The sequence below is a fragment of the Oryzias melastigma genome, linkage group LG16, assembly GCF_002922805.2.
Source record: "Oryzias melastigma strain HK-1 linkage group LG16, ASM292280v2, whole genome shotgun sequence".
NCBI classification, from domain to species: domain Eukaryota; kingdom Metazoa; phylum Chordata; class Actinopteri; order Beloniformes; family Adrianichthyidae; genus Oryzias; species Oryzias melastigma.
This window is the reverse complement of record NC_050527.1, coordinates 10,564,319-10,578,752: the sequence shown is the minus strand read 5'-3', so window position 1 is coordinate 10,578,752 and position 14,434 is coordinate 10,564,319. Positions and strand designations below refer to the sequence as shown.

The window sequence follows — 14,434 nt, the reverse complement described above, 5'->3', positions numbered from 1 at the left end:
GAGAATGATGGTGAGCTTTGTGCGCTGAGAGGAAAGCCTCACGTTGTCGGAACGTCTGCAGGGCTGTAAAAAGCAACATTTCATATTCAAATATCAGCATAAAACTAATACTCACGCTAATGGAGGAGGATGCATTAGAAAGCCCAAAGGAGATGTTGGGTAAAGACGGAGATGTGTACAGGCTGAGCATGGACATGGAGCCTTCAGGTCGGAATAATCTGGGCTGGGAGGGCCATCTCTGAATGAAGGGACAGAAAGGAGAGATTTGGGCTCACACAGTGCACAATCTCAACAATTTCAAAGAAAGCAGCAGCTAAATTGTACTAATATGACAACTTAAAAACCCAAACATTCTTCAATCCCTTGCTCCATCTTCACTTTTTCAGTCCCCAGTCGGCCTACTGCCTGTTTGCACTGCACAGTCCCCACCCTCAGGCTACTCTCAGAGAACATCAGCACTGGGGCTTACTTCCTGTACCCAGCAGAGCAGCGGACCAGCATGTGGTTTTGGAACAGCCATGTTTATCCTTCCAACCCCGACCAGTACTCAGTGACCTGTGTGTGGATATCCGGCCCATATTTGTCCCAAGGGACCCGTTCCCTCTGAAAAAGGATACCTAATGTAACGGTGCACAAACACGCTTTGCTTTTGCAACAGGCATGGGGTCCACGAGCAGCCCCACAGTCAACCAATGACTGTCATGAGAGTCTCAGCTTGGGCCAATACAATAGCAAGGCTGTGTTTATGTTGTTAGCATGTGGGTGTCTTTGGCTACCAGTGCCTGGGATATCAATTAAAATCTGCAGTCTTTCTCCCTAAGCTGCAACCTACAGCCCGGTGTCAGGGTGTCCCTCCCTTCCCCGTGTCACTAGAGGTCCCAGGGAGAGTAAACAGGGATGGTCAAAGAAAACACAGCTGCTCTGTTGAGATTGTTCAAAGATGTGTCATAGCTGCCGCATTCTATAATAGTCCGCTTTGTGAGCTCAAGTAAGACGAGTTATGGTCAGTAACTCAGCCGTGAATCTACTGGGAACCGCCTCAAAACAAGTCGGGGAAGAAAAGCAGTGACAGAAATAACAACAAAAAGCCCACACCCAAGATGGTCTTTTCTCCTTTTTTTTTGGTTTTTTTTTTGCAGTTTTTTAAAAAATATTTATCAAATGTTGCAGCACATCTGTAAGTTAAGAAATGATCTAAGAAGTAAAATGTTAGCTTCAATCTAAAACAAAAAAGGGATCCACTTATTATATACCACAATTTGTGATACTTTTATGTAATAAAATGGATCATTTTTAAGCATACCTCCGTTTTTGTAGTAGTAGGCAGTGAGGAGGGTCCATTTTCAGTCCCCAAGGCACTGGAAGCCCCAATGGGAGAGCTGGGGCCAGACCCAGGGGCACTGTTGGTCGCCGCAGAGTCTATGAAACATCAAGAAGTTGGATGACGATTGCGTGCCTGTATTCTAAACACATGGAACTGCCTTGACTAAGAGCTCGACAAAAATGTGAATGATGATGGCTTCCTGAACAGCTTTTTTAAACACTTTTTGTGAAAATGAATACTTTAATGTATTCCAGTAAATTGCAAATTGGCTAAAAATGCTGACTTATATTTTATGTAGGCTTACTTCATTTGTAAACTTTTTTTTTCCAGAAACTAGTTCAAATTTATCATGACATTTGTTTTTAGGAAAAAGAAAATAAATGCATACCCATTAGCTCCAGAGCCCTCTTTTTGTAAGGGGTCATAATGTTTCCATCTCGTCTCTTTAGCATCGGGCTGCTTCTCCTCTCTGCCACCTTCTGCTTCAGTCTGGATCGCAACTTCAGGTTCGGCTCAGACGCTAAAAGTAAGGAATAAATATGTTTGCTCACAAAACATAGACTTCCAATTGATGGACAAATGTCACAATTGCATGAATTGGGCTAAAAAACACTTTGAAATTGGATTATTGTAATATATGGAGAAACAAAAAGAAATTGAGCTGTGATTTAGAAGAAGGTTTCAGATAAATTAAAGGAGTCAGGATTGGGCCCATTTCCACATCATCTGGACCAAATTACTTTAAGCAACACACAGGCTGTAAGTGAAATAGTCCGCTACCTGCCGCCCTGGTGACCACAGCCTGATACAGTAGCAACAGTTAAACTAACACAAAAACATGGCAGATGTTTCAGGCCTTCTCCTCACCCCCTGCCCCTAATGCAAACCAGAGATACCCAAATATGAACATTCTGCTGCAGTCTCACACACGGCTGACCTGAAATGATCCAGATTTACAAAAACAGTCCTGAGTGCTGACCCACTACCATACTAAAGGATCATCCACAACATTTGTCAAATATCTAGGGGGTTGATTTTAAGACTTTGAACTTGTTTACCAACCAACAAGGCATGTAGTCTGTTTGAGTCTGTTTTTTTTATTATTATTTTTCTTTTGTAAGAGAAAAGCTAGCATTTTTTACCCTTAAACTAATTGAATTTAATCTTTACCACCACAGATTTTGTGATCATCTCCGATTTTTCCAGGTTGCCCCCAGTGGTCTATTAACCATAACTGTGCAATTTTTAGGAAAAATATTTTTTTGTTATCATTTTCTAGTACATAGTTTCTCCAGAGTGGCAGAAGATTACTGGAAATGTAGTACAGAGTTGTGGATGGGACCGCTGGTCTGGAGTAAGTCCACCCCTACTTCCCATCACCGATCTGCTCCTGCTATCTTACAAACCCAACCTAACATTAGAGGTGCAACAAAAATGTTGAGCAATATTTGAGCTATCCAGACATACAGTTTTGAGTCAGATACCAGCTTGGACAAGAAAAATGAAGATACACATGGATCTAGCTGTGTACAAGGGGATACATTAGAAGCAGGGACCTAGCAGAGACCTTGTGACTTGCCATTGTAGGTTCTACATCCCACCTACAATGGCATTTTTGCATCTGCTCCTGATTTACTATAAATAAATATTCATAAATTTAATGTTAAGCTTAATTCTTTATATTTGTCCACTATCACAACAAAATGCCACAAGAATATGTTAAAAACACACACAAAAAAGATTGTCATTGGGGTGGGTCTTTAACAAAACTGTAAATAAGGTCAATTATTTCTTATTTTCCTCCAGCAATTTCTAATAAAAGAAAAAAAATAGCTTCCAAAACAGTTTTTTGTCCGTGTTGCACAATTAAGGAACTTTGTAACCAAAAGCCTAACAAGTACTGTTAGTGAATGAATAGTCAGACATGTGAGAGCAGCTAAATATATATTTTGGCCAGTTCATTGAACCGTGACCTTGTCTGGTCACTGTGACTCACTCATAATCTCAAACACAGCAGAATTCCCATCAGCCTTTGCACACGGAACCCCACAGGTGAGTTTACACTCTTGAATAACCAAACAGAAAAGATGAGCTCATCTTCTGAGTGAGAGCAAAAGCACAAAGCTCTGTTGAAGTTATGTAAACCCTCTGTTACACAATAGCCAACCTGTGTCAATTATTTATTTGTGATCAATAATTTAATAGGCCTTTCGCAGTCGCCATAACATCCGAGCATGCATAGGAAAGTGCAGCTATGACGCTGCCTCGCTGCGGGGAGGAGGAGAGGGGGCACGGTTAGGAGAGCGGGCTCTTCGCTGCTATTTCTGGCTTTTGTCAAAAGCATCAAAACCATCTTCCCTAATACGTGGCACAGACCTCTAATCCTGTGGGTGTGAGGTAGAACGAAAGACAGCGAGGGAGGAAGAAAGGAGGTAAGAGAGATAAATGGAGAGAAAGCGCTGTTGGGAGTCGTATGAATTCGCTTCACGCCCTACTGCCTTGATTGCTTTCTATTTTTACACTCTGCTGCCACCAAACTACGCATCCCAATTGGTCGCCACAGGAACGCCAGACAGCAGCGCAGGAACAAACACTTTCTCACATGTCTCCACGGGAAAAGAAAAAGCCCTGGTGCACGGTGCAACAGGAGGCAAAGATGGCTGCTGCAAAGCACATCCACTGCACACCTGGGTAACTTGTTCTGCGGCGACTTGAATACACGCGTTACATGTGCTAATGCCGGCGATGTGCCGCAGTCATAAATCAGTCTCAATTTGGGTTACATCCAGAAATGAGCAGATGCTGTTAGAAAGGCTAAGGTTTATTATTAGATTTTAAAGACACCTGCTGGGCTTTTAGTAAAATAGTTTTGTGGAAGTGGATGCTGCCTTATAACGAAAAGAATTTATTAATTAAACGGGGTGACAATCCTGATAGGCAGAAAGATGATGGACAAAAGAGTTGATGGTTAAGTTAGCAACTCCAATTTTTTAAGCAATTTAACTGAGAAGAAAACCAGATCATCATCCTTCCACCACCATGCTTTATGCCCAATGCCACCATACAACCCATTCGGGTGTGAGTTTTGGGTTGTTGTAGAGAGGAGTGGTTGCATCTGTGTCTTGTGGCTCCCACCTTAAGTGACGTCATAGAAACGGAACGTACCATTGTCGTATGTGTGGTAGGTCTTTGTAAGGATTGGGGTTGGGTATCGATAATAATTTCCAAAATCGATTTGATTCGATTCACTAGAGCCTAGATTTATTCGATTCAGATTTTTTTCGATTCTTTCGATCCACTCAATTCAGTTTGATCCAATTCAATTTTGAGTTTACACATTCATTTAGAAATACATTAAGAATCTACTATATGTTTTGAATATATTCATATTAATCTGATACAGTTCACATACTGTAAAATGTATTAGTGAAATAATGAGACTATTAATAGTACACAGTGTTACATGGTCAAAAAAAATGAAAATCTTTATTACTTCCCCATTCCTTACTGTACTCTTTTATGTTTTGATTAAGTGTTCACTACAACCTGTCGCCTGCAGCATCCCAGAAAAAATGTTCATGAACACTTTCGCCTTACGTCTTCACCAAGTTGCTTACTATCTTAAAATATTATGCAGGCCACCTACGTGCCTCACACAAATGTGACCATTTTTACCCATAGACAGCCTGTATCCACCCATAAGGTCTGTTGTGACTAAGGAATGTCTTTGGTGTTTGTCTTTTCCCCTACACAATGCCTTGTCACATTTTACTGGGATTAGACATCTTTACTAATCCAGCCGGCACACATACGCACCACTGCATGTATAGCATTTGCATAGAACACTAATGTGTGGGTGTGCATGGCTTGAGTTTTATGAATGAATGCAACCTTCTTTTTCCCTTTTTTCCAGCAGCCTGATTGGCTGACCTGCCATTTTAAAGACGTCAGAGGCCTTTCCTACCGGACAACTCTAGCTGCTTGAACTCATTCATTTGACCAACATTGTTTCTTGTTTGAGCTTGAAATTACTTGGAGTTAAGTTTCTCAGGCTTTGTTTCTAGTTGTGCTATGTTAGAGGGTCAAACCCATGGTATGTCTGGTTATTGACATGCTTCCATCTTTTGTTTTTTTTTCTGTCAGAGCTTCTTAGTCTTTTGTTTTCTTTACATGTGTGGGATATTTGAGTCATCTGGATCTAAACATTGATGTGCTTTGGCAACTTCTCAAAAATTAAAATTCGTTTTTCTTTTCTCATCTCTTTTGCACAAGCATACTAATGGACTTCCATACTTTTGAGAGATTATGAGTCAGTGTATTAATTTCTAGTTTTCAGATTTTTTGAAAATATCCTCTCATGGAAAGACTGGTTGTTGTCTTGACGTGAATAATTTCTTTTCCCCTATAAAATGAAGAACTTTAAGTATTGCTGACTTGACCTTAAATTTTTTTTTAAGAAATTACTGTAAATGTCCTTCCAAATGTTATTAAAGTTCTACTCCAATTGTCTTTTGATCTATTGTAAAAGCGGTCTTTTAACTATGATTTTTAGCCAAAAGAAAAACCCAAAAAACTGTAATTTTCTGGGACATAGTTTCTGCAGAGCAGCAGTAATTCATTATACATTCTGCTCTAAGTTCTGGGCGGGATAGTTGTGGATGGATCAACCCCGCTCCCCCTTACTACCCAGTTGCAACAATTTGAATAAATAAAACTCAGAAATAAAATTTTGAGTTTAATTTATCAGAAAATTGCCACAAGAACATGAACTTAAACCACTAAATGCTCATAAAGTTGTAAAAACTTGCACTTATAGCATCCCTTGCATTTTGTTTTTTCTACTCTTCATTTCAATGCTTTCACTGAGCCCCATAAAAACTGCCCCGTGTTTGTCACGCTCCACTTCTGTGTTTAAGAATATCACTGTAAGTGGGTAATGACATGATATAATATGTCATGTGTTGTTGCTCACCTAAACTTGTTTTCATCTAACTTTGAAAATGCGGTAAGCACTGCCGACTATTTTAGGTCTTGATATTTAAAACCTCAGAAACGAAAGAAGGTGCACTTTCTTTTTCACATGACTGCACCTGAAAATATCTCCCCCTGCACCTGCTGAATAGACATGTTTAATAACTGGGTCAAAACCAGGGAGGGTGTCGCACTTCTTTCTGCTAAGCCTCAACTATTCTTGCCACAGACTGCGAGTGGGCCTTTGACTCAAGTCAGGATCGGGAATTGGAAAAAAAAGGAGAATACATACTGAGTGGACATGGTCTGCACATGACAGCCTATTTGTGTTTTTCTGAACCGCAGAGATGAGGACATCACATATAAATGTATATATATATATACTGGATGGCAAAGTCTGACATTTCATTTAACTTACTAAAATAAACAGCAAAAAATGAGCAGCAGACTGTTTCTAGCTCTCAATTTTAAAAGATATACAGACCTTTTAGGATGCTTTACATGGAACCCTAACCTCAATGTCAAGAAAGAAAGAATTGCGTTTGGTATTTTAGCCAAACACAGCAGTAGGGTGTCTGACTTGGAGCATTTCAGTCCCCTCTACACTGTTTTGAAAGGGCTATCTTTCTTAAACAAACAGCTCTGTGGAGTTTCATCCTGCTTGTGCCGGTCCTTAAGTCAGCTACACCTGCCAATCAGTTATCAGTGACAGCCAGTGGCCCAGGGAACACAACTACCTTTGTGCTTGCACTTTGCATGCCAAACTCTCAGAGGACTTAACTGAAGACAGACGGGAAGTGGGGGATGAATGCCTGAGCAGGAAATGACCACATATAGATTTAGGAATCCAAAAAGTAAGTGAAATTCAGTGAGAGCTGGGGAGCAGGGCACTGAAAAATAGGGGATATTTATGAAAGCATTTGTCAGCACAGCGGTCAGGCTGCAATGTTATTTTCTCATACTTGTTTAAACCTGCTTTGTTGTGTTTAGACTGAAAACTAAATAAATCTACCTTTAACCGCCTCCCTGTTATTTCTGAAAACAGTCCTCGGTAGATCTGAAGGTATTTCCCAAAGATAAAAACCTTAACGGGGTATTCCTCTGTTCTGACTTTTCCAAGGATCAAAGTGAATACAACAGTATTCAAAAAAAAAGAAAAATCTTTGAAACCTTTCATCTACCTTTCAGATATTTTTTCTTGTCATTCTGTGACTCCATTTTACAAGAGATAATTGTGTTTGATCTCCAGCTCGTGTATACACGCAGAACGACAGGCCTGTAGTTCACCAACTCAACAAGCATAATATTGTTTTCCAATGTAATTAAAAGAGACACGGGAGAGGAAAAAAAAAACCGAATATAATTTGGTGACCTCAGAAAAATTAAGCTTTAACCTTGGCAAACGTTCGTGCTTGTGCTAAAAAGAGAGGCAGGAATTATTCCTACTTACACAGTCGTTCCCACAGGGTTTCTCAAACCTAAAACAACAAACCTGAGCTGCTTTTTGGTGGGAACCCATATTCAAACCTGTTTTAAAGCCCACAAAGTCAGGAGGGATTAATGTGCCTAAATTCACCCAATTAACCCCTAACTGTTTAAAAGAACTGATTGAACCGAAGTATATTATTATTATAACACAGGGATAAAGGGGATTCTCTTCTAATCATAATTTAGCTCAAGTGATACATTTGAATCTGTGAAGTAAAATTATATTATTTTTCCTCATGTTTTTCTTTTATTTTTTAGAAATATATAAAAAGGGATAACTTTTAGGTCATCTGTGCGCCACCGCTTTAAGATTTGTGTTGAGCCCTGGGGAAAGAGGAGGGGGCAGGGGTCATAATGAGCCTGACTGATGTTATTAGCAGGTCATCGGCGACCCTCAGGAAATATCCCATCAGGGTCGTCAATAGACTCAAAAAAGACACTTTTTGGTATTAATGATCTGTTTGTAAAGTAGAAAATCTTGAAGAATTTCAGCGAAAACATTCTGACTCTTTAATGGTCACATATTGACGCTTAGTTGAGGACCCTCCACGTCACTTTTTGACGCTTTGGGTGTCCCCAACTCATCGTTTTTTGATGTTCTGGCTGTTCCCAGTAAATCATGGATCCACAACCACGCGGACACGTGCTCGGGACGCGGCTGGTACTGGTACCCTAACCCAGAACTGGATACGGTACCGGATGCGGTACCAGATGCAGTACTGGATGTGGTACCAGATGGGGTACAGGATGCGATACCAGATGCGTACCAAGCCCGAACCGGTGCCAGAAACGATATTGGACGCAAACCAGTTGTTAACCCAGCAACCAGTTTGCTAACCCAGCACTGGACGCAGTACCAGACGCGGTACAGGATGCAAACTGGTGCCGGGTTAGGGTACCGTTGCACTCCATATCCGGATTCTAGACTGGTTCCAGTTCACGACGTGAAGGTTGTGGACCTGTGATTTACTGGGAACAGCCGGCACGTCAAAAAACAATGAGTTGGGACACGCAAAGTGCCAAAAAGTGACGTGGAGGGGTCCTTTACCAAACGTCAATATGTGACTAGTTGAAAGTGAGAATGTGTTGTTAACCAACTATATAGAAATTGGTCATATTTAAATGTATTGAAGCCAGGTGAGTGAAGAAATGAACTAACCTGTCTTCCTCAAGGGGAAGTCATCCTTGTTCTCTATGGGTGACGGCAGAGTGTAATGGCAGGTCGGGGATGTGCCACCCAGAGGTGGAGAGCTTTGGTCCAGTGATGTGTGGTGTGAGGAACTGAGAACACAAATAAAAAAAATATATATATATATATATATCATAAGATTTAAAGGACATTTATTTTTGGGGAGGGGCTTTTTTTGGTTGAAAATATAAGAAAACACTCACGTGTACCAGAGTTTTGGGTGATGGACAAAAGAATGATTAGTTCCATTAATAACTGGATCCTTGGCGGATTTACTTAACAGAAACTCTTGGAGTTTCTGCTTCACTTCTGTACTGGCCACTGCACCTGTGGGACCAAAAGACAGAACCAAAGGGATGGGGGTTACCCTAAATATGCTGCAGCATAGATACTTGCATGGTGCCTAAAATGGTTTTTATTCAACAAACAGCTGGAATTCAGAAGCTTACTCTCTGCAAGAAAGAAAAATTCACTTCACTTTTTTTTTTTTTTCAGAGCGAACAAAGGGATTGTAAAAGGATTTTTGCTCCTTGTGGTCAAAGATTTCCCTCTAGTGGTGAAAGAAATCTATTTAGTTTCTGCATAAGTGATACTTTCGGGAACATTTTTCCCCATCTCATGGTTACAGCTGAAGAGAACAGTTTCAAATTACCTGACTTGACAAAGTCGTATATCTTGTCTATTATTAACTACAAGGAAGAAACAGTAATGTTATACCTGGAGCTATTTCTATAGTGCGCTGGAGCATAAATCCAAAGCTTGAATTTCACTTTATGTCATCAGTCTCCTGGACTGCTAAAGTGCAATCATCATCTTCTTTTTTCTAACAACTGAGGCAAATTTGATAATTGTCAAAACTTTCTTCTAAAGTACGGTCAGCGTATCTTCTGCTGACATAAAAGACGCTATTTCACATTAAGAGCTTGCAGCTTATTATATAATATATTTCAGCATTTCATGAGTACCAAGTAAATCAGTTATATACAAAGATTAATTTCACATTCTAACAGTTATATTTCATTTTGCCCTATTTTAATTGAAACCCAATTATTGTGGTGATAAAACAGTCCAGGGAAAATACTTTTCAGACAGAATAACCTACAGTATATTAGGACTGTCCTATTAAGCATAATTTTCACTTATCCATTAAAAGTGGTTTTAAAAGTGGAATGTCATGCTTGTTTTTGCCCGAGGCTTTAATGTCTATTTTTTTCAAGTTCAGCTCTTTATGGGTAGGACTTGGTAAATGATGGCGGTATCGAGCTCTCACTCTCTCGGGATCGCTCCTTGCCCCTCAGGCTCAGGCTGGAGACGAGCTGCTCTCGCCTGTGCCGCTCCTGCTCCTTCTCCTGATGGCTTTGCTGTTGCTGCTGCTCCAGCCGCCGCTCCTTCTCTGCGAGTTCCTGCTGCTGCTTCATGGCCTGCAGCTCCTGCTGAAGCTAAGAGTGCACATCAGCAAAAAAAGACAAATGTAATTCTAAAAGCTTAGCAACTTCTGATAAGTTCTGCGGCTCATTCTGCTTTGCTTTAATGGGTAGTTTTGACATTTTTCTCCTGCTGTGCTGCTAAACACTAAGCATTGCTGAATAGTTTCTCTTCTGCTGCACTGTGCAAAGCTGTCTTGACATTCACTTTTTGTTTTTTACTGTATCTGCACTGTGCCATGCTGTGTTGCAGTCTGTCTTTTTGTGCTGCGCAGACTTTCATGCAACTGTTCAAAGCAAAACTAACCTTGAGATGCTCCTGGAGCTGGGCCTGGTGCTGACGGGTCAACTTCTCATGCTGCTTCTGGAACTCGCTGATCAGTAACTGTTTCTGGATTTGCTGCTGCTTCTGAATGAGGAGAAGCTCCTGCTGCAGCTGCCTCTCCCACAGGCCGGGGTCTGAGCCTGGCCCCAGCATCCTCAGGTCTGTGCGCAGGTCCAAGGGTGATAAGGGCTCCACAGCCAATGGCACGTCTGGTTTGATATCTATTGCGGCAAAGCAATAGGACAGAAAGGATGAGCGTACTCAGTTTTAAACTGCAGAAAAAGAAATAAAAGAATGAACGTGGGGTTGAAAAAAAATACATGTACAGTGCTTGTGAGTAAACATGCATCTGTCGTCCAGAACCTTAGGAAGCAATTATGACAGCAAACAAAAACAAACAGCAACACAGCCGTCATTTCCAAATCTTCTGGGAGCGGCAGCATATGCATGTGCTTGGCTCAATGGACATGTGGCACGAAATGTTGGAAAGGTCATTAAAAGTTTTAACATGAAATCTGACTTCCCGCTGTTTCATAAATAAATAAAGGGAGTCCCTTCCCCTGTCTGCACCGGAACATCAAGCAGATAACTCTTCCTGCCATAAATAATTTAAGAAAAAGTCGGCTGGGAACTCGTGTGTTTGTAAACTCCTGTAGCCGTGATCTTTCCATCTCTGTCCTTGAGTGCAGACGCTGCAAACAGAGTACCCAAAGGTAGGAACTATTACAAGAGTTTGCCAAAAACAAAGTGTTTTTGACCTCTACGTACTGTTCCGCCTGATTCAAAGACAAAACTGCAGACATCAAAGTAACTTCAGCTCTATTCCATGGAGGATTGTTAGTGCTTATTCAATATTTTCCTCATCGTCATTATCTTTTCTTTCAAATCTCCCATTATGACATCCAGTTGACTTAATGAGACATCCTCATTATGTACTTTTCTTTAAAGTCCCACTCCAACTATTTTTGTTACTAGTGTAAAATTGTTCTCAGTGGTCTTTTAATTATGATTTTGCAGTTTATAGCCAACATCAAAAAGCCTATGTCATTTTTTAAAGACATGTTTTCTGTAACACAACAGGAGCTTATTAGAAATTCACCTCTGAGTCAACAAGTTAGCCTCACCTGATATCCCATCAACCCTTTGTTTACACTCTCTCCTGCTAGCTTATAGCCCATAACAACCCCAAGCTAGCATTAACATAGCAAAAAAATATATAAAAAAGGTGAGTGATATCGGAGGTATCAAGCCAGATGGCAGCTCAGATGAAAAAATAAAGACGTTAATGGATATATTTGTCTGCTATTAGATGCATGTGAACTTAAACTTTGCCCCGCCCATGACAGTTGCTGCCTCACAAACCGGAGCTTTTTCTACCTGTGGGTTTTCATCTGATCCAACACAAATTGAATAAATTAGCATTCTAGAAATGCAATTTTAGCCTTAAATAATTTCCTAGATGTCCTCCATCATGAGAAAAATGCTTCACAGATATGTTAAAAACACAGAAAACACAATTTTCATGAATGTGGGTCTTTAAGAATTAGGAGTTTAGGGATAAATAGGTGTAAATTTGTGCTAAAATCAAATAAATGTTCCACAAAGGAAGAGAAACAACTGTGATAATAGTGAGGTGATTTTTTTTTCCTGCGTCCAGACTGCTTCTGTGAAGCTTGACAAATATTCAAAGCTACTTAAAATTCCAGTTGCTGCAGGGAGGTTTATCGAGTGCATTCGCAGCCTTAATCTTCACAAGGGTCACATCTCGGAGAGCAAATATTGAACATGTTGCAACACCACCTGTTCTTTAGAAGCCTATCAGACTGTGGTCCTGTCACGCACCTACACCTAAACTGCACTAAAACGGTGATGAGAAGTTCTGCCAAAAGGACCAGCATCCTCGTCCTCCTCATCAGCTGAAGCAGAGCCCCTCTCTTCCCTGTGTGAGGCTGCACGGCTCCCGTTTGTTTTGTCGGGCAGCCTGTTTTTCGTTCCATGTGTATGCGGCGGCGGCGATGAATATAAATAGAAACATAAAAGCAAGTGGCGCAATCCTGGTCTGTGACAACCCCCACACCCTAGTATCCACCACCCTAACTTGCCGCTGCCATGGCAACGCTGGCGACGTAATTTAGTCTCCCTATTCTGCAGATATTGAGTCTCGCTGCATGTCATTTACTGCCTACAGTGGCAATGTGACATGTTGGCTAATATATCAGCTTTTCAGCTCTTATATAAGAAAGGAGTCCCCAGCAGAGATAGGCGGGAGAGGAAATGTTACAAAACCCTCCGACACAGCAAAGAATCAACAGCTAAGCGATGAGAGGGACTTTAAACATGTTCGGAAAGTGAAGACAACTAGACGGGACTCCTGTGGTAGGATTTTCTTCTCTGTGTTCTAAAAACAGCTTCATTGAAATGAAAGAGGAGGGCAACAACTCTGCAGATGCAGCAAGCAGGCACCTGTGGAACAGGAACTTCTCTCCTGACACAGAATATTAATCTTCGCCTGAAAGAACTCAACAAAGAAGCCTTTTGTGACGGAGGAGAAGCCCTAAACCTGTGAACCATCAAAAGGACTCAGCCTACTTTTACCTAATGGATCCAAATATAGCTCCACCACCCCCTTAAAAAAACATAAAGCTAAAATCACCTCCTGCCCAGGAGAAAACCCACTGTGAGATCTAATTAATATCATGTTTCATTCAGCACCCTGGCATTGATTGGCATTAAGAATATCCACTTTGATCAGCATGTCAAGCTGAACCCACCTTCGAAAATGAAGGGATGAAGGAGGAGAAGTGTGAAAGCTTACGTCATATTTGATAACCAAGCTTGTTTGAAATAGCCCTTGAAGAAAAATAGAACAGTTTCTGGTCTGCACCAAAAGGGATTGAACTGAAACAAAAATGAAAACGTCTGGAAACAGTTTCTATGATACTACCTAAACTCTCATCGCTGATTAAAATAGAAATTAGCTCTTTTTTTTTTTTTTTTTTAAACATAAAATACGTAATGTTTTTGTAAGATAACAGCAAACGGGTGAGTCTAAAACCATTTAAACTCAAATCTAAAGGCTAAACAGGGAACAGAGAATATGGAACCACTAGTTACTGAAGCTAAATATAAATGCTTTTCTGAGCAGAATCTTAATATAGACAATGTGTGAAAGACTGTCACAGTTGAGAGGCTGTCTGCTCAATTTAACACAGGCAAAAATAAAAGCAGTGTCACATTTATGTAACTTTTGTGTCATTTTCTCAACGCTCAGAGGGGTGTGTGTGCATCCAGAGTCCTGCAGTGCAGCTGGTGATGGTGACCGTGATAGAACTATCTCGTCCTGGGTGAAAATGACGGGCCTCGAAATTACAGGAAAGAGCACCATAACATCTGCAGGCTCTGGTAAACAGAAGATTTATGAATGACAGGTAACAAATTTGTTTTTAGAACAAGGGAGCAACACGCATCCCGCTCCGTGCCCAGATTCCTCCCTGCAGAGGGCCTGCCAAGGGGGATAGGGTGACTCATTGCCTGTGACCACACTCCCACTGCAGCGCTGCACCACCAGTGTCCTCACAGTGTTTATTTCTATAACCGATTTGCCTCTCATTAGCAGTGGCGGTGGTTAGAGTGACAATCACAGCCTTAATTTAAGATGCTCGATGGCTGCTTCTTTTCTCTTCCCCTTTTTATTACTTTTTTTTTTTTTTTTT

The 14,434-nt window shown here is 40.9% G+C and overlaps 1 protein-coding gene and 1 long non-coding RNA gene across 6 annotated transcripts in view; one reads left to right on the top strand and one right to left on the bottom strand.

Annotated features, from left to right (window-relative positions):
- hdac9b (histone deacetylase 9b) overlaps positions 1 to 14,434 on the bottom strand; it is a 23,307-nt gene that overhangs the window by 5,506 nt on the left and 3,367 nt on the right. For 3 of the 5 annotated variants that reach the window (XM_024267644.2, XM_036215934.1, XM_024267645.2), the window contains 7 exons: positions 10,704 to 10,942; positions 10,243 to 10,411; positions 9,176 to 9,299; positions 8,943 to 9,064; positions 1,713 to 1,844; positions 1,304 to 1,419; positions 116 to 238 (listed from right to left, as the gene is read on the bottom strand). In XM_024267644.2, the coding sequence (XP_024123412.1) occupies positions 116 to 238; positions 1,304 to 1,419; positions 1,713 to 1,844; positions 8,943 to 9,064; positions 9,176 to 9,299; positions 10,243 to 10,411; positions 10,704 to 10,942 (1,025 nt within the window). Of the gene's footprint in view, positions 1 to 115; positions 239 to 1,303; positions 1,420 to 1,712; positions 1,845 to 8,942; positions 9,065 to 9,175; positions 9,309 to 10,242; positions 10,412 to 10,703; positions 10,943 to 14,434 lie in introns of all 5 variants that reach the window. The other 2 variants (XM_024267642.2, XM_024267646.2) reach the window with 1 other exon arrangement.
- LOC112143579 lies at positions 3,549 to 7,686 on the top strand. The gene is made up of 3 exons (XR_002918769.2): positions 3,549 to 3,756; positions 3,888 to 4,015; positions 5,238 to 7,686. It is a non-coding gene; the product is annotated as an uncharacterized LOC112143579 (long non-coding RNA).